We start from the raw sequence: 27,577 nt of genomic DNA on the forward strand, positions 1-27,577 counted from the left end.
TTCTACCTCCACCTGATTCAAGATTAAGATGTAGGCTAAAGATGCATTTATTTTACTTGCAATATGCATTCACTAAAGATGTTGCTCAGTGGGGATACTGTCCTTTCTGGTTTTAAATGAGAACACTTGTTAGAAAGATAAAGCCGTGTTGAACCCAAATGGGTGCCTTAAGAACCAATTAAAAGCAGCATTAGCTACAGAATTTTCAATCCCTCTAAGCTGCTTTAGCTCTAATGCAGCCAAGATTAACTACTAACCAGCTCCTACCTAGGGAAGCAGACCTGAAATCAGTATTTTTTTCCTCTAGTATTTTTTTTCCTTAATTTTCTATGCATCTCCTAGTTAGGCCATCATAAAAAAACAAAAACAGGTTTTAATTAAAATGCTTTCTTTCTCAAGACATTTTAATGGGCCAGCACTGTAATAATGTATATTCCTGAGCCTGAAAATGATTTTGCAACTGATTAAACATCCTCAGTGCAGTCCCCTGAAGTAAATACTACTTATAATTCCAAGGCATGCAGTAAGATTCTGAACCTAGGATATTATTAAGAGATCACTTTATCACTTAAAATTACCCTTGTATCCATTAATGAAAGATGTTATTTAAACAAGTTGCCAAAGATCAGAGAGGCTATATAGCATATATTCCATTTGAGCTCTGAAAAAGTGGCAACTATGGCAGAAGCATCCCAGCTCTTTGTAAAGACTAACAATGGGGCAGGAAATTGCAATCACTATTAACTTATAAGTTGAACTTAATGCCTGCAGTAGCAGGCTGTGCTGTATCTTCTTTTATGTTTCTCAGTCTAATTCATATAAAACTTGTTACTGTGGTTTCACTTCAGTCATGATAAAGTCCCTCCAAGCTCCCACATATACACCACCCATCTTCACAATCACCATGCACATTAAAGGGACTCCCCATATGAGAGTTCAGTGGGTATAATTAGCGGAATTGCCAGCAATCATCAGTGGAAGATTAAAAAAAGCAAACCCAGGATGTTTTAACATTCCAGTTCAAAGGTAATCCTAAACCTTGCATTTAAATATGGCTAACATACAACTGTACTACCTTTGACAGATGCTTAGTACCAAGTCCTTTATAAGATACAGAGGGATAACCATTGTTAGACATTCAATCTCCGCTCCCTCTCCCTGCCCCCAAATACATATTGTAGAACAGACATGCAGAAGAAAGCAGCGGGTAGAGCCAGTATGATGTACCAGTGGAATAGCTTTAGGCTGCTGTAGTTAAGCCTTCCAACGAGTCAGTTCCTTGTCTTTTGTGTGATACTAGAATATAGTTACTTGCTGCTTGGATTTCTGGACTATAGCTAAGTTTTTTAAGGAGTTGCCAATGCACATCCCTTATTGTAACTTGTAACATAAGATCTATTTATAACACAGCTACTCTGAAACTGGTTCCATAAAGTGAGCATTACATAAGGGGTCTACAACTTATTTTGGAATGCTGTTAGTTTCCATCGTGCTATCTCATACCCCATGCAAGGGAGCATTGCAAACCAAGCAGTCACGAACCCCACCCTGGGAGGCTGCTGTTTAAAGACAGCAAGCTGACAGCTGAGAGAGATATAACAGAAGCAATCAAGGGAACTCCAGGGACAGAGACATGGAAAACAGCATTAAACCAAATTCATCTCCTCTACAGCAGGACACATGCTTTTAGTTAAATCAGCTCACCCAATTTAGCTGAAAGGATTAATTATAAAGTGAGTAGATAAATAAGCTTTGAACAACATAAAGAAGGAGCTGTATTTGAGTCATCCTCAAATCCGAGGTTCCTGTTTCAGTTCAGTTGCATGTTTATACTTCATTTCATGCTCATTTCTATTTTTAGTTGCCGCAGAGTGTTAGAGTGATAGCCATTTATGCTGGTATCCTGTCAGAAGAGTGGCCAATACTGTATGTTCAAGAGAAAGGTATAAACACCTCTCAGTCACATGTCTCTGGCTATACATGCAAAGGCAGGCAGCATGGCATCACCTATTAATTCGCACCACGAGAAGCTATTGGTAACCTTAGCAGAGATTACCTTAGTTTCAGAGTGACATATCTGTAAGTTGCAGTATTCATCCAAATTTTTTGATTAGTCCATCTGAGCACCATACTTAGAAGGCATTCCCGCCTGTGTGGACATTAAGCTAAAAGATCACAGTAACCTTCCAGACAGAAAAAAAAGGGCGTGGGGGAAAAAGCAAACACAGAGTATCTTTCTATGCTGGTTACAGAGGCAAAACAAAAATGTATTTGCCATGTTGGCAGAACACGAGACAGGCAAGGGAGGATGGGAAAGATAAGGGCCTACATTTGTGTACTGCTCTTTTGAGGCTTGTTTGTGTACAGGGACTTGTTCAGCACATAGAAAAATGTATACTCATGAGACAGAAGAGTTCGGGAGGTTAGGAATGGAATGTACCAGTCTGCAACCCTTGTGCCCAAGCAAGAAAACGTTTCAAGAAAATATTTCACAAACAAGAAGTTCCAGAAAGAGCAGTGAGAGCACAAAGAAAATATTTTTCTTTCTTTTTTTCCTCCTCAAGAAGACATCAGTGCATTCTTGGGTCAGAGATTAACAATTCCTTCTTTAGGCTTGTGTGCTCACACTTTTTTTTTTTAAACTATAATTCAGATCATCTCTTAGCAACAACTGTAGGCACTAAAGGAATCTGGCTTCTTATTCCCTTGTAAAGCACAAGCCCCTTTTATATCAGCTTACGTTGTTCCAAGTGCAGAAGGGACTTTTTTTTTGCCTCTTCTCCTAAATACCTGTCACTTTTGTAGGATAAATGGAGCTTAACTTTCAATCTCATAGCTTACGGAAGCATTTTTTTAATCAATCTTTGTCAAACCAGCTAGCTTCATAGCTAAATTTCCTTCTCCAAACCATCAGCTTCATGATTAGGGGACTGCCTATGAGATAGTGTAGGTTTTTACACTGTTATAACATTTAGCCTATATAGGTATAGTAGTGCAGGTGCCTCAAATCACAGAAATCCTTGATCTAGATAAGGCATGTGACATTAGTATGAAATATTTCCTATTCAAAACAACTGTGTTCCTAAGCCCCAAGACCTACTGCTAAGCTGAAATGTATGGCTTAGTTCAGCCTGAATTTTCTTTATTGGATAGGGAGTGGCTGTTAGCAGAGAGGCAAGGAGATGCGCATCAATACTACTGTCAGACCTATGATTATTAATTTGGTTCTTAGTTGCTGTTACTCCTTGTCTATGCCCGCATAAGCAACAAAAGTATGAACCTCCCACCCCCAGTTAGATAACAATATGTTGTAAACCAGCGTATCTTCATTGACCATAATGGAACAATTTTGTTTTCCAAAGTAGTGAACCTAGTTCCAGTTAAGTGACTTAAAAAATTGACTAAAAATACAGCAGGTGGGTTCCAGAAGTAATAATAATTTGTTTCTAAAACCTAGTTAGTCCAGTGTTGTCTGGAAAAGCACTGTGTGGGTCCAGTACAGATATTACTGATTAGAGACACATCAGCAACCCTAAAATGGAAAGTACGCACTTCTATGGCCATGTATCTTCCTGCATCTTGCCAGTTCAGCACTTTTTTGAACATCATATAAAACGTATCAAAGAAACCAAATAAAAGCACAGGTCATCTGGGTCACACTTTTCTTGCAGTATAACAATAGGGAAATGATACTCTGAGAAGGCCTTTCTCAGAGTCACTCTGGATAAACGCTGTCCCACATCACACAAACTTCCACCAGGAGACCAACACTAGAATTGGTACAAGAAGCAAAATTACATCTTTCCTTAAAAGAATGTGTTCCAGCTTATCAGAGCAAAGGTCACTTGCAGGGCAGTGTGGCTTAAGTTGTGGTTCCCTGCTACTTACATGTACAGGCATCTTTCAGACAGGCTTCTAAACTCCCAAAACAAGAATGTGGTGAAGGGATGAAAGTATCAGAAGTCCATAACTTTTTTTTTTTAATTCCCCATCTCTCTCAAATGCAAAATATGATAAAAGTGAGGGCTGCTTCATGTTTCTAGAACAAAAATTTTCACACAACTAGTGACAGCTGACACACCCAACAGCTAAATTCCTTTTCCAGATAGTCCAGACTCACAGTTTTAAGTTCAGAGACAACACCGATAGAAATGAATGCAGAAGTTGGCTACAAAAAGATAACAGAGGATAACCAGGCAGAGTTTAAAACACAAACAACCCCAACCTCCCCCCCCCCCCCAAAAAAAAAAATCTCACAACCCAACACTATTCCTTCTCTTGCTTTCATTCCGAATGGGGAGTGTAACGGTTTAGGGATCGTTCCCATGTACATAAGAATAAAAGCTGTGATACGTTGTCCCATAACACAACCAAGTCCCCTTTTGTGAATCAGGTTAGCTCTTCAGCCTAATTTTAGTGTCCATAACACACTGCATACCCTACTATAGATTTTTATAAAGCTTCTCCAAAGCTGACACAATGTCATCAACTGTTTCTAGATGTAGGCGTAAGAACTACATTGAATTTCTTTCTTAAATTAATGAACTTCCATTTTTTGTCTTTGTAACTGTAAAAACTCAAATTCTGGAAAAGGACATAAACAAAATACCAAACAGAAGCCCAGTTTCTTAAATTTTCCCAATGTACACTTGTGTGGGATGTTTGCAACCACGCCATCAAGAATGGAGGCCACGCTGTCAGTGTCCTGTCACTGCCCTGACCACCTGCTCGAAGTCACCAAGAGCCTGACTGTTAGGTGGCCCCAGCTGTCCATCTTCTGTAGGCATCAGTGGAAGTGCTACTCAAGAACCTGATCCGTAATGTCCATCCAGCCAACCCTTCTCCTCCTCTCTTCCTCTATTCATAAACAATAGAGGAGGCAAAGACTATGGATTAACTCCAGTTCTGATTGTAGAGAATTAATGTTGCTCCTAATTTAATACATGAACCCCAGTGCTAGTAAGATCTTCAAATCAGAATGAGCATTTTAAATGCCTCGGCTGTATCACACTCCACTCTTTCCCTAGCTTCCTCCACAAGCTCAGGACAGTTGGATGTTTAACAGTTACATGCTTAATCTATTAATCTATGCTCACTTACTCCCAGAACACTGTGACTTTTAGTTAATTTATTTTGTTAAAAAAACCCCTTCCTTTTCTCCCTTCTGATATTTGGAAGTTTTTAGTGCTAAATTTATATTACAGGGCACGCTGAGTACTGAAGAAGTGGAAACATTTTTCATTAATAGCACGTTTTATTGTGATTAGAGAGATAAACCCCATAAATTTTTTGAAGTCCTAAAGATACCATTATTGGTTAACTACAAGTGTGTTTTAGAGACTGCAAGCAGCAGAATTTGGTAGCTGATAGCAGAGATGACACATTTTAGACAGGTGATCTTAAGTTTTTAGAGGTCTCAATTTACTTGCCAGTCCAAGGTGATATATGTGCACATTGACTATTTATAAGCACACTTAGCTGTGGCCTGCCAAATCACATTTCTAAAAACACAGTGCAAAGTAACAGTATACACTGCAAACATAATGAATGTTTATTGAAATCCATTGTCAAGGAGATCCCTTACAATTTCCTAACTCCAAATTTTGTCAGAAAGCACTTCTGTTTTTCCTTTAGGCTTATGAGGTGCTACTGTCATTACTCAGGAAATTACATTCAAATATGAAGCCAAATTTCAAACACTGAAGCAAGACTAGGGCATGAAGGCATTCTCACTTCAACTGAACTGTCCAGAGTATGATTCAGGATACACTGCAATACAGCTTTTAAAATACAAATGGAGAGGCTATTTCTAATGAGAAATAATAATTGTTGGCATTTATTAGCAGTGTTCACACTCAAAAGACTCTGAAACAGGCCCCAAATAAGTAAAGTCAAGCTTAAAACTGAATTATTGTCATATGGCCACAATCCTTGTGTCAGTGATTGTGGGAAAAAAGGAACAAAAAACCCTCATACATGAAGAAATTACAGCTGTGGTTTGGAATACACATGAAGCAGTTTTCTGCAGCTCAATGAAAAACAATCACTCTTAAAGAAACAAAGCAGCAGAAATAGTGGCATTCAAGAGGCATAACGCCCTACATCGGACATAATTCATTTGTCTTTTTGGCAAGTGATGACTAGTTGGGCATATTAAGTTTGGCATTTTAAAGGGAAATAATTTAGGAATCTGAAAACACCACAGTTAACAGCCTTGAAGCCTACAACATTTCCTTTTTACAGAGCTAGAAAAGACCACCACATCTCTGGAGACAGGAAGAATTATAAAAAGTTTAAATGAAGGAAAGTTACATTTGTGGTTTATGGAATAGTTTTTCCAAGGAAGACGGATTATTTCTGTTAAAGTTATACAACTCAGTTTTTTTTTTTCTCTGCTTCCACAGAGGACTTATATCTTCACTTTCCTATTGAGTTCACGAGTCTTCATTCACCCACACGAGCTCCTGGCTAAAGTGGGGCAGATCTGCATTAAACAGAAGCAGCAGCTAGAAACGGGGACTGAGGCAGAAAAGGTAAACAAACCATTATGTCCTTCAGTTAGCTGTGCTACTGTCCTTTATTTCCCACTCTCTTTCTCGTTGTAAAGCTAAATAGATTGATAAAGAATAAATTGAAATTGTAATTGGCATGTGTAACTGGATACACTTTTATTTGGGTCTTTTTCCTTGAAGTACTGTTGCTTCTTTGCTAGCTGCAAACATAGGGTATGTACTATCTTACCAGTTGGATACAGCAGCTGGAAATATAACTTTGCTCATGAGCTACAGGTTGGTGCTGTGCACTGGAGCTATGTGTATCTGCCATGAAACCTGCCCCATATGTCACTTTGCACTTTCAGGCTTTCACCTTTCTTGAATCTGATTCCCTCTTCTCCAGTCACCCTTATCATCCTATTAGAGTTGAGTGCTCTGCTGTAGGTTATTGGTGGGGTGTTTTAACTTGATGTAACAGTAAATCAGAAAGTTACTTCTCACAAAAATTAAGGGATGCACTACTTAAAATGGTAGCCTGTGCTGATACATGTGACTGTGCAGTTTTACTACAACTGATTAAACCAAACTGGATCATTATGGTATGCACTTAAAACCATCTAAGTCTCACCATTATGGAAAGTGTGTACTGAATGGCTTTTGACTGAAATTGAAGTACCAGAACAGTGCAAGATGGGACACACATAAGAGCTACAGAAGCAAGGATGAAATCAACAAGTATTTAAAGACCTAAATTGTTCAAATCCTGGGCACATTTTGGATCCATTATTCTGTGGTGAGAAGTTACATGCTCACATTCCTGATCTTCAGCATGTTGATAGACGCATTTTGTTTTCTCTTTGTTGTATCACAACTGAGTGGGGAGCATAAAAGGTAACCCTGTGGTTTGGCAAAACAGAGCTTTTGACAGCAATACTGACCTAAGGGCTTCTTTCTCCCCTACTATTCCTAGGGCGCAGTCTCATATTATGTCACAAAATTATTCCACAGGAAAAACCAACCACTTAATGCAAACTGGCTTTCATCCAGGTCAGTCCCCTGATTTACTCGCCCAATAGCTATGTAAATTGTTGTGTAGGTGCTGGGGAATTCAAGGGGTCGGGAGAGAGAAGGTGCAAGAACCAGTGCACGCAGCTTTGTACACAGAGGTGATAACTGTTCCCATTGCCACTGCCAAACTAATTTGTGACTGAGCAACCTCAAACTGATGCTCTGTAAATTGTAGTGGTTCCTCAGCAACATGTAACTAAACAACAGAGGTAGGAACTTGTAAGAGATGCTGGGGCCATCTGAAATGTGGAATGAGTAAAGCTGATCTGTAGACATATGAAGAGTGCTGTCAGTAGCTAGTGTCAAAATACATATGTGAAATACTTGGATTTAAAAATAATGGGATACAAGATGAAATTTTTTTTATGAATAACAATATAGTTAGGAGATTTTAAAATGAAAACAGTATCTGGGGACTAAATCACCTGGCTGTTTAAAGATAAGATACTAGTTGTAAAGGAGTATTATTCTGGCTTTTCAGCAGATGTGTTAAAAAATCATGGCTTCCACATTGAAATGAAATAGGATTACATCCTAACAACAGGATGTAAAACAGAGCAGCTCATATTCCAAACACCCACGCTCTTACACCTTCTGCTGACAATTTGGAAATGGGCCTACAGGAAAACCAACAAACAGCAAAGTGACAATAAAACATGAGTGTTTGGGAGGCTGCTTTAATTTACACGCTTCACTGGTTGCTTTTCCTACTATGCCCTTGATCCCTTCCTACCCCCTTAATATAAACTGTAATTTTTTCCTGCCCACTAAACACAAAATTCTTGGAAAACACTACATAAACTTCTGACATCCCTCTCAAATGACTACTTTACTGTCCTCTACTGCAAGCACCTGTATGTTTTAGAGAATAGTTTGGCCACTAGCATTTGCAAACATTTGTTTTTCTATCTGGCAACAAATAAAAGCTCATTTCACACGCAACATATAAATTTTCAAGACACTCTATGTATTCACAGTAATAACTCGTTAAGGTATCATCAGCTACCAGCACCTTCTAATTAAGTGGCTTCGTAGCAGGAAATAGCTGGCAAAAGTAGTTTAAGCAGCTCTGATCATTTCTGATAGAGTTTGCTTATGCAAATCTCTCTTAAGATGAGAAGCTAGCTGACTTGTTGCCTGGATAGCATGAGTTGAAAAAATGGCAAGGAGCCAGGTTTTGAGGTTACACACCACAATGCTTGTCATTCCTTTGTTTTTGACATTACTGGCTAGCCAAAGAGTCCTACAGAAGACCAGGGCAAAGTGAATTAAGAAGAAAAACGCTCTAGGATGTTGTCCTGGTTTCAGCTGGGATAGAGTTAATTTTCTTTCTAGTAGCTGGTATAGTGCTATGGTTTTGATTCAGTATGGGAATAATGTTGATAACCCACTGATGTTTTCACTTGTTGCTCACTAGTGTTTAGACTAAATCAAGGATTTTTCAGCTTCTCATGCCCAGCCAGCAAGAAGGCTGGAGGGGCACAAGAGGTTGGGAGGGGACACAACCAGGGCAGCTGACCGAAACTGGCCAAAGGGATATTCCATACCGTGGGACATCATGCCCAGTATATAAACTGGGGGGAGTTGGCCTGGGGGTGCGGATTGCTGCTCGGGAACTAACTGGGCATCGGTTGGCGAGTGGTGAGCAATTGCATTGTGCATCACTTGTTTTGCATATTCCAATTCTTCTATTATTATTATTGTCATTTTATTATTGTCACTATTATCATTATTATTTTCTTCCTTTCTGTCCTACTAAATGGTTCTTATCTCAACCCACGAGTTTTACTTCCCCCCCCTTTACTGTCTCCCCCATCCCACTGGGTGGGGGGGAACAAGCAAGTGAGTGGCTGCGCGGTGCTTAGTTGCTGCCTGGGGTTAAACCACGACAGATGTCTTGGAGCCTGCTTAGAGTCCTTTTGGCCACTCATAAAAAGGAAGGGTTTCACGGTTTAAGACGTCAATTATAATATACAAGTCAGTAGTTAAGCTTGACCAGAAAGGATAAAATTTAACTCTCCATAAGAGCATTAGAGATTGGAAAGACCCAAACAAGATTGTCACAGGAAAAAGCACTTGTATAGTATTATTCAGTGGAAAAACCTGTTGTTAAAATTGTGGTGCATTATTTCTGCAGCTTGAAGGTATTTTTTTAAACCAAAAGCTAAAGAAGAAAGAAATAAAAAGAGAAAGAAGAAGTTAATTTCTATTAAGCTTGTCTTGCCCATCTCAGAATACATAAGTCCCTTCAGAAATTACGATTTCCCTCAGTTTTTGTTACCAATAAGTTCTCCTTTTTAAAACCAAAAAATCAAAACAATACTCATAACCAGGTCATTCTTATTAAACCTCCCTTTCCTACAAGCACAGTACTGCTATTGCCTTCCTTTCTAATTGGTAGCTGTTTCTCAGTCCTGTCTGTCTTGTCTCATGCAGAACAGGGCTGATCTACAGTACTTAAATTAATAGAAGTATTTTTCTTCTCAAAGAAATATTTGTGGGAGAATTATTCCCTTAGACTCCAGGGAACTCTGTGTTAGGCCTCACAAGGGGAGGCTCACGTCTGGAGTAGGACTACAGAATAAGTAGGTTGGTAGGTTTATTGCAACCATGACAAAACGGAAAACGCGTGCTGCTACCCACATATCTGTGTGATTTCTATCTAGGTTATCACACAATATATGCATCAAGCCTGTCACGCGGCTTTGGGGTTCATCAGAGTGCACATGAAACAGGAATCTCATGTTTTGCTATATTAATGTTTTTTAGTGTTGCTCTCGGAAAGCATACCTTATTTTCATGAACATCAAAAGCATCTGATAAAACATTAAGCTGTTTTACACCTAAAGGGTAATTACACGAAGAGTAATATGGTTTGCAGTTTGTCTTGCAACAGATGCCTAGTTTTCCATCATGAAGGAAGCAAACCCCAGCAACTCATAAGCAGATACACGAGATGGGACATCAGTGTTCATATGGAGATACTTGCCATGGCCTAAGAAAGGGTTTTGGAACCTTCCTGCCCCCATCCTTCCTTTTTCAGTTTCAAAAGTTAAAAAGAAAGGATAGTCAGGATAATTAAGACCAAAAAAACAGTTCTGTGCAGCTTTTGGTAAACAAAAGTGGAACAGGCACATACCTATTAAGTTTAATTGAATGGAAGCACACTGCCTGGCTAATAAATTCTCCATCGCCGCCTACAGACTATTCTTTTAATAATGTCAGGTTCTACGCATTTCCTAGCAAAGTATAAATTTTCTTCTCCCCAAGGCAGACAACAATGGGAGTTTGGAGGTCAGACAACTATAATCTGGAACCCTGTCCCACACTGTTTAGAAATACCTTGAAGCTGGGCTTCACAGGAATGGCATTGGCAGATATTGCTTTGCAGGAATGCCTACTGCTGGCAAAGAGAATGGTGATGTTTTCTTTTTGCCTTCACTATCCAACTATTCTGTACTTCTCTCACTAGCAGGATCAATTAAGTGCTATCAGTAAAAACAGCTACAAAAAGCATGCTACCAGAATGCAGTTTGCAGATGTGAAAAAAAAGCTAGAAAATTCCCTTCAGACTTCCAAGGAGCACTGGCTCATTTACACATTGAGGATTCAAGGGTGCATGCTTTAACTTCAAAGTTCTTATTACTATTCCTGCTCACCATATACCAGCAAGATGTAAAAATAAAAGGCAAAACATAGCTTAGTTTCGTTGACTTCTAGTTTTGATTAAACAAACTGGGACATGCTATGATCAGATGATGTTTTGGCAGGAGTTCCTACCAATTCTTGGAAGACATTCTCTATTAGTCTTAAAAGAAAATACACCAATTTCCTGTAGTGACACTCACATGCTAAGTCACCTTCTGTAACCCCTAAGAAGCTGATGGAGAGTGCAGTGAGAACAGGGCACTGTGTGTGGGGAGAAGGAACTGCAGCGTAGCGGGACTTCTGTAGCTTACACAAGTGGGGAGGTGAACACAAATGAAAACTTCCTCTTTCCTCAGTGCATCACAAGTTGGGTGGGAGGATAAATATAACCTGAATTAAGTTTTGATTCTTCTTGTTCATTAAAAGTGTTCTTAGCACTCTCACTCCCAATTTTACAAGTGCTCCCTTGGATTTACCGATGCTGCTCTCCGTTGCTACGACAGTAGAGTAATTGGCATCCAATTCAGGTTTAACTGATGAAAAGCCTTAGAAGATTCATAGGTAACAGAAGAACTTAGAAAATAGCTCTCCCTCCCCTTTCTGTGGTTGATAGCTTTTTGAGTAAGATCCAATACTATTTATTTATAAAGTCCATTTTGTTTTAGATGTCATGGAGAGAACACACACATCTTTCCTGTCATTCATTTATTTCAATATACAGCTTAATCTGGAGGTCTGATAAATTCTGCAGAACAAAAATGTCTTTGTGAATGCTTCTCATCAAAGATGCTTGGTAGAGTGCTGCAGTTTATATGCATTTGAATTCAAACGCTAAGGTACTGCTGCCTCACATAGCATAAATCAGCTTAAGTCCCATTGACTTCAGTCAAATAAGTCACTTAAACTATTCTGTCATCTTCGTAGCTTTACACAACTAACGTTTAAAATATCTTCAGTGTTTGGTAAGAGACGTTACCAAGCTATCATGAGAGCAGGCTAAATCATACTATTTAGGAATCTGGCTCACAGTTACATATGTTCTTTGTTATCCCCTTTAGCTTCTACTAATGCAAAGTATTTTCATGGGTGTCTTTAGTTTTATGTCAGCCGTCATCAGCTAATTTACTCTGCAGTCAGAAAGGTCTGTGGTCAGTAATCAACTCATTGTTTCTTTCTAGGCAAAGCTAAAATCCTTCGCTGCCAAAATCATTCAGCTCCTGAAGGAATGGACTGAAACTTTCCCCTATGATTTCCAAGATGAAAAATCCATGAAAGAGTTGAAGGAGATTGCTCACAGGATCACACAATGTGATGAGGTAGGGGTGAGGGGGGAGAAAAAGCATTAAATGGTAAAGCAGTATTTGTCAACCTTTATATATAGTTTATCGTATTATATACAAACTCTTGCTCCTACGTGCAGTATTTTGTAAATGGACTACAGCAGCAGTTGCTAAGCTGTCAGTGTAACTGCAGGACATGGGCTGAGCAGTGAAGTTAACAGTCCATTAGCAGAAACTGTCTATGTATCATCACTGAGTGTAAGAGGAAGAGACAAAATAGTCACAAATGATGTGAAAAAGGGATGTGGTGCAGAAGGAGAAAGGAAAGAACAGTGACTATAATGGCACAATGTAGTTAACTTTCATCATGAATTATGTACCATCCTTTGTACTTTGTTACTACCCTATACATGTAAGTCCCGCAAGATATATCAACTAGTTCTATCAAATGTACTCTTGCTCAAGGTGAACATGCTTATTATTTAATAGTTCGTTCCTAGCTCCTAACAATAATCAGCAACTGTTTTGTTGCTATGTTTCAGGTGACATGCACAGTATTTCCACAAAGGAAGTTATATTTGAGCTCTGCTAGCTAGTCAATCACCAGTCTTAACAGCTTGGGAGTTTCTAGCCTATGAAGAAAAGTCTTTTCTGAGATCTAGTTTTCTAAAGCAAATGGATAAAGCAAATTCAAATAAATAAAACAAGGACTGTTAGTTTTCTGTTTTTTTTGTTTTGTTGGTTATTGTTTGTTGGTTTTTTTTTTTCTCTCAACACTTCAAAGCCTACACTTCTTTCCCCATTGAGAAAGTCACTGTAATTACCAATAGACAGAAGGAAGGATATAATCAAGAACTGCAAGGGAATTAATTGTAAAGTGTTTGTATGAATGTGAAGGCTTACTTCTATAGAAGTAGAAGCTTCTCCTTGTTTTTAAACCCACAACTTCAAGATATTTTTGAGAACAATTAGCAGGAAACAGGAAGACAATTGTATTATGTGTTTTTGTTGATTCAGGTACAGAGAAAATGAAGAACAACAGGTTTGACAGCACTGCATGAATCAGTGATAGGACACAATACAATTAGGTGTTACCAAGTTGCCAAAAGGAAGCATGTCAGTTTTGTTGCATCAGCAAAGCTGTTTACCTGAATGCTACTATGAAAATGTCAGTGCCTAGTAGGAGGGGAAGAGGAAATAAGATTATAATATGCCTTCTATTCCCTTTGTAGACAAGGGCAAAGAGGTGTGTGTTGGCAGAGATGCTACTGTGAAAGGGAACTTGGCAGAGGTTTTATTTAGCGTCTGTATCTTAATGTTTAATTTGTCTATTTGAACTAGAAAGAAGTTATGGCCTTTCTTTCTCTTCCCCTTCCCTCCCACTCTGTTATGTATGAATAAATTGTCATTTGAGAAAACCACGTCTTTGTGGAGTGGCTCAGTGCTCTGGTCTCTGAGGCATCTGATGACATCCATTAATTACAGCATCACCATATTTATCCCCTTAACAAGGCTACAAGTCAAGTTTGATCAGCAAAGAGCTATGCCACATCTGACCCCTAGGAAACATAATTTGACACTGACAAAAAGCAGCTCTTGCTCTCAGTGTTGTTACCACAAGAAACTACCGATATTGTGCTTCAGTAAGGGATTATGGTAATGGTTTGGGGTTTTATTTTGTATTTTAAAGCTTTTCCAAATCCCCGTAGGACACTATACTCCATACATAGGATAGAAAGTCAACTGAAATCTCACACAAAGCTGTCAGGTGTTTGTCCTAGTGCTATCAGACAGCACACCAAATAGCTACAGCCAGGGTTGTGCCCCAAATGAAGTACAAATGTCTCGCTTGAACTCAAAAGAAGGACAAATTATTATACACTCATTGACTTATTTTCCAAACTTGTAAGAAAACTCACAGTAAGACTAGCAACAAAAAGAAACTGCTAAAACTCTAAGGGCATTTGTCTAGTATTAAGTTGCTAATAAATTCACAATAGCTTAATTAAGCCATAGTTTTTCATGTCACTGCAGTTTTTGTTCACTTTCACATAATACCTGCGATACTTTCACCTGCCTTCAAGTTTGATTCTCTATGACCATATCCAGAAAGTCTGCTTCCTCCCAGCCACATGGGTAAGTCAGGTATAGCAGCTGAAGTCAAATGATTTCTAATAGGAAGCTCAGCATACCAGGGAGCAGAATTAGCGCTTTATTTTAGTCCCCCACGATGCTCCCTTGGCATTTCTGAACACTTGTAGCACAATATCAGAAATGGCTCCAGCCAGCTGCTGTTGAGCAGTAAGCCAGTTGTCTCAAGATGAGCTACACTGCCTTCAGCTTTTCATTTGATTTCACTTGGGAGTCATATTATTGCCTTGTAAAGCAACATTCTGACACTATTATTGCTTAATTATAGCATGCAATATACAAGTATTTGGTAGTCATCGTCTCTCACATCTGCTACGTAATTTCAGTCATCACTGCACATTAGCGGCTTCTTTGAATGATCACAGATTCATTGCAGTTCTTTGTAGTGCACCCAGTTGCCTGGCAGAAACCAACACAGCATGTTGTAAACTAATGGTTAACCTTGTGGCTAACTTCAAGAAAAATAATTTGCATGAAAGCAAGAGAACAATTGTGTAGGAAAGAGAAGGACTGTCTTTGGTAGAAGTAGTTTTTCCAGTAGCAGGAAGAACAGGGTCAGAGGACCTGGGTCATTTAAAACAGTAACAGGAGGGATAGAGGATTAGGAAGGTGATCAAGTTAGCTCTTCGGGGTTGATCTCAGAGAAACGTCTATAGGACACAAACAATCAATGGCAGAAAGAATTCAGCTTGCCTTTGTTGTCAAAACACTGAGCAGATGGATTATATTTCTGTGGCTTTACCAGTATGTATCCTTATAGAGCCTACATTTAAAATCTGTACCTGATGAACAGAAAGGCATTTTAGTTATCCAAGAACATGATGTATACTGTGCTCTTACCTAAATCTTTGGATGCTATAGTTGTTCAAAGTCAAGCCATGATATTCTAGGGGTGTATTCCTGGCCATGAAGTGAATTCCCTGGATTCTGCCTGGGCTAGATAGACCTGATCATCAGTGGGTCTGATCAGAACAAGAAGGAGGCTTTTTGGCACTTGGTACACAGAGGATCCAAGATGCCTTTGAAATGGGGTACTAGCCAAAAACGGCCACAAGGAGCAGACCAGCCAAGCAAGTGGAACAGAGTTGAGAAGACAGGCAGGTATAACAATGTCGTTATGAAATTGTGTGGGCAGTTAGGACAAGTTCATTTGTCACAGGACGATCAGCTCAGGTAAGATGAAAGAAAAATGGATAATAGGCATTTATTTTTCCCAGTCAGAAATTCTTTGGCAATCTGCGTCTGCAAGAGCTAAAGGTTTTTAGCAGTCACTGTTTCTGCCTTTTGATTAGGAAAATGGAACAGTGAAAAAGATCATTAGCCAGATGACACAGAATCTCCTGATGGCCCTCTCTGCACGGAGCCAGTACCAGGAAATCAGAGAGAAATTCCGGCAACCTGTTACTGACAAAGGCACCATCCTCAAAACCAAGCCACAGTCAACTCAGAAGGACATCCTGAGTGTGTGCTGTGACCCTCTGATCTTGGCACAGCAGCTGACCTATATTGAACTGGTGAGACACTAATTTGTGTGAATTATTTTGTTTTCCATCTACTAAATATTAATATACTCATCAATACGAATTTTGCTATGGCTTCACTGAAAGCCTCCGATGTTTTAATCAAAAAATACCAAGTAATGAACAAGACCAATTAGATACACCGATAGAAATACCTCACACATCTACACTGTGGGAAGATGAAAGTTACCAAAATGTTCTCCTAACTTTGGCTTTATTGATGCATTTTTCACTGAACTCCCTGTTTGTCTGTACAGTGACAATCTCTCATCTCTCCAAACACAGGAAAGGGTGAGCAACATTTACCCAGAGGATCTGATGCAGATTGTCAGCCACATGGACTCCTTGGATAATCACAAGGTACGAGAAGGGGTATGGAGGGAAAAAGAAACAAAGAATAACCAGGGTAAAGAACCTCCATAATTCGAGTATACCCTGTGCAAGAAAGGCTGACATTTTCTAACCTTCTTTAAGTTCATGCCTTAAAAAATATCCAACAAGATTTTATCAAGACATGAAAAGGAAGTTTATCCTTTGTTATGTTGACTTTACCATGAAACAGGATAGGATGAACATGTGGACTGTTCTCTTACAGTGCCGAGGTGATGTGACCAAAACATATAATTTGGAGGCCTATGACAATTGGTTCAATTGTCTCAGCATGCTGGTGGCTACAGAGATTTGTCGGGTAGGTATTTGTAGAAAACAAGATAGCAAAGCAATCCTGGCCTTAAGGACAAAAGGCAGACAGTGGCCTAATAGAGATTTAAACATTAGCAGTGCAATTAAAGATAATGGCATTACTCAAGCATTAAATTATTTGCATGCTTATATGATTAAAAGTTCATGGCTATGTTTGGCTTTGCATATATTCTCTAGTTTTGTGTAGCTTCCATAGTAGCATTAGTCAGGCAGCAAAACGGAACTTGTGTGGAGTTTGAGTTAGCTCTTCTGGATTTTTTTTTTTAAATAAGTCCATAAATTCTCAAAGATACTCATCTTTAAATGCAGATTTACCAATAAACAGCTGTCCTTCCACTGCATTTAGATATCATTAGCACTGTCATATATTCATTTTTATAAAAAAATCAGGAATAAACTTTCTTCATAAGTCTGGAAAGAAAGTAGACTACCAGAGAGGTTTTAAAAAAAAAAAAAAAAAAAAAGAGGGAGAATAGCCTTATTAGAGATTAAAGTAACTTCTATCACATAATAAGCAAAGAAATGGAAGGTATACTGCCCCAGAAATGCCCTTTCCCCCCCAACCCCATGCGTATTCTCTGTCTTTTTAGATTCTTATTAATATGCACCAATTCTACCAAATGGGAATTTTTCTCTGTATTCTTGCTTGGTCAGTAGCCCTTCTGTGGAAATCCAGATGCCTAGTGCAGTTTCATGAAGTCCGATGCATTGATCCTAATCTCTTAAGATTCCTGCTCTCACAAAAACTTATTACAAAACCACACCAAGACATCTTCCAGAGCTGGCTGGTATGGCTAATACATTTAGTAAACCAGTCAAACAAAAGGTTTTAGCATACCAAGGGATAAGCCAAGCCATTGACTACTGAACCATTTTCTTTTGATATGACACAGAAACTGAAGTATTTAGGTAAGAGGGTTTTTAGAAAAAAGGAATTCCCTGGTGAAGTAGCCTGCAGTCGCCACTCAGGAGCTATTTTTGTATAAGCCAGACCAAGCTTCTAGATCTAAATATGGAAAGGATTTTGATGAATGAATGCAATCTAGGCAATAATACTAGCTTTAAAAAAAAATAAAAATTGATGGCTTTTGGAAATGGAGTTTAGAGACAGTGCTATATATTAATTTTGCTTTGCCATTTATAAAAGCATCTGCAAAGATGATGTTCAGCATCACTTGCTAGATCCTTTGCATGTGTGGGAATTCGTATATTTGATCATCATCACTACCTGCTCTCAAGAAGTCTTTTAAGAGTATACACAGTAAAATGAGAAAATCGGGACATGGCAATTGTTCTCTCTCACATTCAGGTTACGTGCCCCTGATCTTAAGTCTGTCCACTGCCTTCCCCACTTCTTCAGAGGTTTAAATTTTTTGCATATATTCTTTCTGACAGCAGTTTCATGTTATCTCTCTTTTCCTGCAACAGGAAATTGCTGACAGTGTCCAGCTTGTTTACACAAGATTCCCCAAGACATTGAACTTTATGTATAAACAAAAGTTTACACTCCCCCACAACTAGACAAACAACTGATAGTAGCACAAATACTTCTGCTATTTTATTGAAAATTAATCTTAACAAAATACCCTCAGGCCTGTATCGTCATAAGATTTAGCTGGACAAAGTCTTGAAATGTCTATTCAATCAACCTGTTACAATGCCTTTGACTGAACATCCCATCCAAAATTCAGGCCATCCCTTCCCTCTTAACAGATGTTAGGTTTTTTTCAGGTTGTAAAGAAAAAGCAGCGTACAAGAATGGTGGAATTTTTCATTGATGTGGCAAGAGAATGCTTCAATATTGGAAACTTCAACTCAATGATGGCTATTATCTGTGAGTATCCTTAACAGATGACAAAAGGCACTCTATTTTACAACCTGACTGGCAAGACTATGCTCATACTTGCCCTACATGGGGTACCACACCAGCATGCACACTTCTACAGGGGCAGTATGTACCAGTGACAGATTAATGTATGGGTGGGTGAGAGTTAGCTACAACCTTTGTTTGTCAAGCTGAACTGCCTTCCAAAATGCGTGGTGCTGATACATAAACACAGTTATGTTAGCCCTATATTTTTTCAACTCAGTTGTTTCTTTGTCTCTTCTCTCTCCATTCAGCTGGCATGAACTTGAGTCCTGTGGCACGGCTAAAGAAAACTTGGTCCAAGGTCAAAACAGCCAAATTTGATGTTTTGGAGGTATGTATAAAGTTTAGACTTCATATAGAAATCTACCAAATAGTTTCATCCAAACCTCTGCTGTGGAATTACTAAGTCAGAGGTCACAGAGGCACCTCTGTCAGTGGTCACCAGCATATAAACATTAGGGAGAACATTTCCTGATTTTTAAACTCCCTACTTGCCTGCAGAGAAAAGTGGCTGCAAGTTTTCTTTAGGTTATTTCTTCCTAGCATATTTTTTCCAATTTAACATCAAGGTAGTTTTCAGTCGAGTGAATGCTGGTTTGCTACCCGTAAAACTAATTAGAGTACTCCATCTAGTGGAGAGCTGAATGAAAACAAAACTTAATTGAAATTGTCATCAGAAAGATTGGTGACAGCAAGTTAGAATTTTGGGGGTTTTCCCAATAGTTATTTATCATTTCCTTTCAGTCTTCCATTAACCACTGAAGCAAAGCATAGCAAAGCATGTAAAGCCAGTACAGAACCCTCCTTTCAAACAAGATTGAAGTTAGAAAAACCTGAATCCAGACCTGATTAGTATAAAGTACTCTATCTTAAAAGTTTAAAAAGGGGCCCAATGAATTCATAAAGAATGAACTGTCTGATGGTTAGATCAAAGCTTTTTTACTTGACTGCCTTTCCCCCCCCCGCAAAACAGCATCACATGGATCCATCCAGCAACTTTTGTAATTACCGCACAGCCCTGCAAGGAGCAGCACAGCGATCCCAGACTGCCAACAGCAATCGAGAGAAAATAGTCATCCCAGTTTTCAACCTGTTTATTAAAGATATCTACTTTCTGCACAAAATACATACGAACCGCTTGCCCAATGGGCAGATAAACTTCAAGGTAGGACTTTGCTATTATGGAAACTGTAATGCTTGTTAAACATTGTACATTACAAATGTTTGCCAGTTTTGAACTTCTAGCTTGTTATATTACCAATTTCTTCAGCACTGCTGTGATCTAGACATAAAGCAGTATCATTATCTAGGGGAAATGATTTCAAATTTCTGTGAAAGCTAGTGCTTGCAGTTGCCATGTTTATATAACATATCCAGCAGACCCACAATTACATATACAGAACAGAATCCATAAAAGTGCTGGAATGCAATTGCTTTCAGTTAAAAGATTAGTTTTAAAATGTACTGAAATAGAGATTATTTTTTGTTAGTTTTATATGAAATGGGACAGATGCACTGCAAAATATACAATTCACATAAGCACAACTGATTGGAATAATATTAATTTGTTACCAAAACTGATGCACGAAAAGGTTGAAAAGAAAATAAGAATTTCAGAAGCCAAACCTCCAGCATTAAAAATTACTTAAGTAATACAGAAATAGTCTAATGTTAGCTAATTGGAAAGGGAAGTTTCTTCAAGGAACATTGTACTCATGCAACACTTAAAAATAAAGGAAAGCACTTGAAATCAAGAAGCCTAAGAATTTTAGCGTACCACATATGATGGCTGCTCCTCAGCCTTGCACCCTGCCTTACGTTTAAAAGCGATTGGGAGAAGTGGAAGGCAGTAAAGAATGGAAAGTAAGCTTTTCTGTGGCAGCAAGCCATCATATCTGTCTGATCAAATTGTGATAGGTAACTTCACCCTAAATCATCAGCATTAGCTGATTTAACCTCATCGGGTTAGCTAGCTATAAACACTACACACAACCAGCAAATGGTATTTAGCAGGTCTTCAAGGGATTTTCTACAGGTTTTGGAGTCTCTCTCCCCAACTGATAAACATACATGTCCAAAAGACCACAGCCTGTCAAAAGTACTTTTGCAGTTTTTTTGCCATTATTAAGGCTGGATAAGGGGAGGGTGGCACACAGAACATACAAGACAAACCCTAAGCAATTATGCATGTCTTAAAATCCTAGGAAGGAAAGGATATCTGTAGTTTCTATATGTTATTTTGATTATTTCTTAAATTTAAGAAGTGCTTTATAAAAAAAATCAGATATGTCACATTTCATTTAAGTTGAAAGTTCCAAATGTAAAAAGTAAATAAAAACCATTTACTGACCAGTTCCACTCGCAGGCTAATTTAGAGATACAACACAGAAAACAGGCCAATAGCACTTTATTATATATGAAAAGGTTGATGATTAAAAGAATTGAATGCAAAAGACCAAGCAGTTAGCAGGGATACACTGTTCTAAACTTGAGAGGCTAGTGACTGATGAGGAACTAGAAGCAAGAGGGGGAGATGAAGGGAGAAGTAAGAAGAAAGGATAACAAGGAAGAAGACTAAGGGATAAGAGAAGAGGTATGAATAAGAACAAGACTGAGAGGCTCCAAAATTGAAACAAAACAACTAACATTTGAAAGAAAAAGAATATTATTAAAATCATATTTGTTTAACTACCTCATGCAGAAATTCTGGGAAATTTCAAGACAGATTCATGATTTCCTGACATGGAAGCAGGTTGAGTGCCCTTTTGAAAAAGACAAGAAGATCCAGAGCTATCTACTCACAGCACCCATTTATAGTGAAGAAGGTAAAATCCTTTACTGAACATTATAGTGAGTCTTCCTACTTGTTGAAATGCAGACAGAATATGCAGAAAAATCAACATGCAAAAAAATATTTGATAAGTATGTATTATCACTTCCATATTGGCTTCTGTTGAGAATAAATGTCATTATGAAGTCTGCTAAGTTACACCCGCTATATTGTAACTTTTAGGGTTTGTTGGTTCACCCCTCACCCTCCCCAGTTAAAGAACCCATGTATCTGATTGTTCTTACTTTATTTACTAGCTCTGTTCATTGCATCCTTTGAAAGTGAAGGTCCAGAAAACCACATGGAAAAAGACAGCTGGAAAACACTCAGGTATTAAACTTCCTCAGAATATGAGTCTTTTTGCAGACCTACACAGGCATGCAATTATCAGCTTCCTCCCTCCTATTTGCATACGCAGCTGAAGACCATTTTGCCCCAAATATAATTATTTTTTCCTCATAATTCAAATCTGAAAAAATTCAGTAGGGCTTGGATTTTGATACAGCTTTTCCAGCCAGATCAGTTCAGGCGGCAAGATCACTGCTGGGACTACGAAAGAGAATATGCTTCGTTTAGGCTATCAAATACATTAAAAGAATCTACATTTGTGGCAGTTTTCAGACATGCTTTTCTCAGGGGAACAAATATATAGAGACACCAAAAGGTGCTATCATTTATCATACCTACCCACTTACAAATCTTATAAAAGGATGAAATTTTACATGAATACTCTAATTTTCAGCCTAGTCTTAAGGGAGAAAGTCTCAATGACTCCTCCCTCCCTCTGAGAGGGGGAAGCACCTCTTCCATGTACATGATAAGATCAGTTAATTTAGATGAGATTTCTTCTAAGGCCAAGGCAGAAAGAGAGATTTAGACCTTTGTAAATCATGTTAAACATTTAGATTTGACATATCTGTACCAGATAAAGAATGAAGCCGCCTATTTATGCTGAGCTGCAGTTGAGCTACGTTATGACTGTATTGTCCTAGACAAGACACTGTTTCCAATTGATCCCAGTGTTTTATAAGTCCACATAAGCTTTTCACTTGTGACACCCATGCAACACACCTTGCATTCAAATCTGATGCTGTTCAGTAAGCAATAGTTTAGGATGACAGAGGAACATATGTTATTTGCCCAAGAGCATCTTAAGGGCCTGAAGTAATGTTACGAAAGTTACATTTTTGTTTAAATTAAAGTCAGCATCTTTATTGGAATTCATAGATGTATTCCAGTTTATAGCAGTTGAAAATCTATCCTTTGAAGAAAGGCTTCCAGCTAATGATGCAAGATAGATCTATTGCCAACCTTTACCAAAACTGTAAAACTTTTTGTCACAATAGAAGAGATGATTTTATTTTTTTACTACTACTTCTTCTAGGACAACTCTGCTTAATAGAGCCTGAGATTTTTGGATCTGATCTGCAGACTTTGAAGCACATCGAATGAACATGTTTTTACAACGTGAAAGACTTGGACTGAGCTAAGAAAGACCTCACTGGCTGAGGTCTGTTTTGTATATACAGTAACTTTTATGAAATAAAATGTGGTAAATATTTCACATGTCAACCTTAAGGCACTTAAGTGAAGGGTTTTGGTTTTTTATTTTAAATATAAGGGCAGGGCCCTGTTCTCAGAGATGAAATGTATCATGGGAGATGGTATCCCTAGGGAGATCTTATTCTATCAGCATCTAAATTTTTATTTTTTATTACTTCCACCAAAATAAATAAAAATGAAAACACACATCCCAACTTAAGCCAGTGTTCAGGTTAAATACTCCATTGGACCAGTATCTTACAGAACACTCAACATGTCTCTCTAGCTTTGAAGTGAAGGGTCTCTTTCAAATCAGTGATACCACTCACATGTGTTAGTGTTTGTAGAGTCAAGGCCTTAGACATCTGCAGTAAGCATGTTCCTCTCCTACATCAGAAAATAGTGCCTTACAAGGTACTGATATCGTTTAGTGTACCTTCTATTACGCTGGATTGGAAGTAAAGAAAATAAAAATATGGATGTCTCGAAACCAGCTACAATGTACTTTTTAAATAAAATGGAGAATATGGCACATGAAGTAGAGTATACCTGCCTGTAACATTGATGGTGCAGCAAACATATTTTTGTTACATGATTTAAAAGAGGTAAGGTGGGGTAACTGCTGGGGGGGATGTGCGTTTGTGTGTGAGTATGTGTGCGTGCATGTGTGAAGATGCACACGTGTCTAAGTTTTAAGATTTCTGGGAACTATCCTTTAAATTCTGGCTGTCAGAATAGTTTGTGTTTTCCTTTTTAAAAATCAGGGATTTTTTTTTTGTTTTGTTTAAGAGAAGGATATCTAACCTAGATTATCTCTGCAAAATAGGCTCAATATGTTTTTTTCAAAACAGTTCTTGGAAAATAAAAATCATACATGAGCTAGGGAGAGGGAAGTAAACTCAGATGTCCAATTTGAAGTTAAGGCTAAAATTTCCAAAGAAGCTTAAGAAGAGTTCATCACCACTGAACCGGTTATTTAATTCCCTTGGTTCCTTTGAAAACGCTTGTCTGCACTTAGAAACAATTGAAGCAAAGACCAACTTATGATATAAGCTTTTTCAAATATTTTGCAAGCCATGATTAACTGTGGGCCAGAACCCATTGAAATATAAGGGAAAACACTGTAAGAAATCAGTCAAACTTCTGAACTCGGGTCAGTACCAAAATTAGAACTGATCTGTAAACCTGCTAATGCTTACCATTTCTAATTTCTCCTTTTAGTCTTGAGTTTAGACCTAATTTGGCTATCCAAGTGAGCACCTGAGGAGCTTACGTAAAGATTCAAGGTATTCATTTCTAGGAAAAAATATACAGTTCAGGACTTGCTTTCTCACCCGATCTCTGAATTAAGAAAAAAAAAAAAGGCTCAGATTAAAATCTGTTTTGTCTAATGAACAAATTATTACCCATGAATATCTACTGTCCTTTCCAGTAATTGTTCTTTTAAGGCTTAAGGCCTGGATATTCGTAAAGATGATGACTTCAGCCAGACAATTAGATATTTTTTTGTTTTTTTAAACAAGGCCCTCTAGAGTTTACAGTGATTACAGCCTCCCTCATAGAGCCTCACAGAGGACTTCTGCACAAGCTTCTTTAAAAATTATCAACCCCAAGTAGATGAGTTTTTATCTTACTCTGCCTTCTACTGAAGAAGGGGCAAGACTTGCTGGACCCAGGATCTGGTTTATTCCAGTCCAGTAGACTCTTCTTGCTGAGTGCCTACAACCAAGAGCAGTGCCACTGTTTCATGTAGCATCTGCAATCACTTAGTAGAAATTATTTGCTGTATTGGCCCTGTAGTACAGTAAAAAATTAAAGAGCCTTCCCTCTTTCCCTGTTCCACTCCCCCCTTGACAAATACTTAACATTAGAAGAGTAGGTTGGGGTAAGGAAGAGAGATAAATCAACATTTTGCTATTCTCATAGCATTGACATCAAAGAGAAACAAAAGCAAGTCATGCCACGAAGAAGTAGAATACTGTTAACAGTAACAGCCCAGAAAAGGGGAAGGGATAATTCTTATGATCTGCTGCTATTTTTCCTGTGCTGAAGTACTGACCTTCAGCCCTGGATTAGAGTAAGAATATTTATACTGTATTATTACAGTGTTTTGCACTTTCAGAGATGTTCTAGCTAGTAACATTGTCAGACACTATAAGAGGGATTGTATATCAGCTTTGTTTATGTAATTGAAATTCAAAAGGGATGCTTAAAATTTAAGAAAAAATATATATTTGAAATGCAATTTTAAAACACTTTCTGTAAATGTATAAAAAAAGCTTTCACATGAATGTGCACTTCACTGGTCAATCAGTCCTAGTATATACTTGAAATCAATGCAGTATCCACATCGGTTCCTTTTTATTTTTCCTCCCTCAGTTTGATACATTCCTTAAATACTGTGTTTTGCTATTCTGAGCTGAAATGCTAAATATAAAGCTGTACCATAAAGCAGGATATTCCGTGTTTGACTGGATGTGCTTGCATTAATAAAAAAAAACTTGCTTCAACCAGGCTTAACTTTTTCCATGTTTTATTTTTCACTTGCAAACGGATCAAGACACAAACGAGCAGCTGAACGAGGTGAACCAACTGTGGAAGGCAATACATTCGCTATGAATCAACAGGTTACCTTCTGACTTAAAAAGATACATTATGAAATATTTAAATATCTTTCAACAAAAGGCAAGAGCAACACTAAGCCAACAATATGCTGCCACTTCTAATGTGCTCTCTGTAATAGTATTTTATGGGTTTGATACAGTGTCTCTGCCAGGGAACATATTCATTCTCTCAATGAAAGTGATGAACAGTTCCACTGTGTAAAAACATTTTTCGTGTCCCAAGAGTTGAATTCTGTTTTTTTCCTCCCACATATTTATCCTTTTACCAGAAAAGCACAGAAACGTTTGCTGGCAGCAGCAGACTGCAAGGTTTCCTGTCGCAAGATTCTGTTGACATTTCAACGCTCCAGGACGTTTGGTGGCAACCACTACCCTTTTTCATGCCCTACTTTACAGAAGCAAAGCCACTTCTCCAAGGTCACATAGGGACTAGACAAGCACAGGCCTGGGAGGAGAATCCAGCTTTCCTAACACACTGCCCCAGTGCTACCTACCTCCTTTCTCAGGAATATAAGCCTTTAAAAAAATGTTAGATCTTGCAAGCGCAGGAGATCCAGAGGTCCCGTAAGCATTTTTAATCTGTTGAAAACTCTCTGGGGAAATTGTTTTGGTAACCAGACATCCACAACAGACTCCCAGAGTGAGTAGAACAGTACTACTTTCAGTCATCATGGCTCATTAGAAAAGATAATGATGTTTACCAGCATTAAGAGGATCAAGCAGATGAATCTTCCTGATGGCCAGTTTACACTCATAATTAACACGCATATAACATCCTTGAAGACTCCCTTCCAATTATGTCCTATCCAGTCATTAGGATAAATAAACTATTTACACAAGCGTAAGAGTAAACAATAAAATTGCTTTCCAGGCACTTTACTGCCATTAGAGCACGGCACTGTATGACAAGCAGTAACTCAGCACCAGTAACGTATCTTTAGTTATGTTAGCAACTTGATTTATCAAGTTAATAGTTCCCAAGCAGCAGCTTTCTTTTAGCAAAAAACTCAACTTACCAAAATTCAACTGACTAGTCAGCTGACAACTGATATTAGTAGTACATCTTTTGGAGACAAATCAGTAATTCTTCTGAGGAGGTGCAGACAGATCTTCCCTCTTCAATCTGCAATGTATATAATTTTATCAGGGCAACCCCAGCTTCCCAACTAACCACAAAAGCCTGTAGACAGTGTGTGGAAGCACAGTTTTGTCTTATAGTTCTCAGCAGCTATTAAACAGCTGTATGGAGAGTGAGATATTTAAAAAAAAAAAAATAAAAAGAAAAAAATCAAGTTGCAGAAAGACTTTATCCTAAACCGTTAGTGCATGCTATCGAGGAAGTTTCCAGACCAGTGAACATGCAAATATTAGCAATAGTTGCTTTCAAATTCTTCCTTGCATGCTTGTCCCTGGAAAGGCAGAGATAACTGGGTATGCTTTGAGGTTTCAGCACATCTCTACAAGCCTCCAACAGAGGTTCAGTTTCCTTTACCGCTCCCCAAGGTGTGCCTTGGGCTTTGGAAGAGAGAGAAACAACATTTTGGGGTGTATTTCTGCAGTAATTTGGAGGTACAATATAAAGTGTAGCCATTTCCATAATGTTATTCATAACAGCAAGGAATTTAAATGTTTCTAATATTTCCAATGTTGTAAGCAATTTCTAACATCAGCATTTTTGTGGCTCCTTGATACCACATTCAGCTTTTGCACAGAAAACGGATGCAGTTGATTGCTGCAGAATAATTGTGGGATGTTAGTTTATTTCATAATGAAATATTAAAAAGCAGTCAAGTTCTGTCATGCAGGGACTGCTGATACAGCCTCAGACAGATACTCTGCCTCCTCCTC

General features: G+C 38.3%; 1 protein-coding gene across 2 annotated transcripts in view; it reads left to right on the plus strand.

Moving 5' to 3' along the window:
* The window catches only part of RASGEF1A (RasGEF domain family member 1A), a 174,659-nt gene extending 149,039 nt beyond the window's left edge, over nucleotides 1-25,620 (plus strand). For both annotated transcript variants that reach the window (XM_075025618.1, XM_075025619.1), the window contains 11 exons: nucleotides 6,405-6,533; nucleotides 12,389-12,526; nucleotides 15,934-16,155; nucleotides 16,447-16,521; nucleotides 16,757-16,849; nucleotides 18,595-18,697; nucleotides 18,985-19,064; nucleotides 19,707-19,898; nucleotides 21,435-21,558; nucleotides 21,821-21,893; nucleotides 22,948-25,620. In XM_075025618.1, coding sequence (XP_074881719.1) covers nucleotides 6,405-6,533; nucleotides 12,389-12,526; nucleotides 15,934-16,155; nucleotides 16,447-16,521; nucleotides 16,757-16,849; nucleotides 18,595-18,697; nucleotides 18,985-19,064; nucleotides 19,707-19,898; nucleotides 21,435-21,558; nucleotides 21,821-21,893; nucleotides 22,948-22,972 — 1,254 coding nt within the window. In that variant the 3' untranslated portion in view covers nucleotides 22,973-25,620. The remainder of the gene's footprint in view (nucleotides 1-6,404; nucleotides 6,534-12,388; nucleotides 12,527-15,933; nucleotides 16,156-16,446; nucleotides 16,522-16,756; nucleotides 16,850-18,594; nucleotides 18,698-18,984; nucleotides 19,065-19,706; nucleotides 19,899-21,434; nucleotides 21,559-21,820; nucleotides 21,894-22,947) is intronic.
* Nucleotides 25,621-27,577: the final 1,957 nt, after the last annotated feature.

Source organism: Buteo buteo, chromosome 4, assembly GCF_964188355.1.
Source record: "Buteo buteo chromosome 4, bButBut1.hap1.1, whole genome shotgun sequence".
Lineage (NCBI taxonomy): Eukaryota > Metazoa > Chordata > Aves > Accipitriformes > Accipitridae > Buteo > Buteo buteo.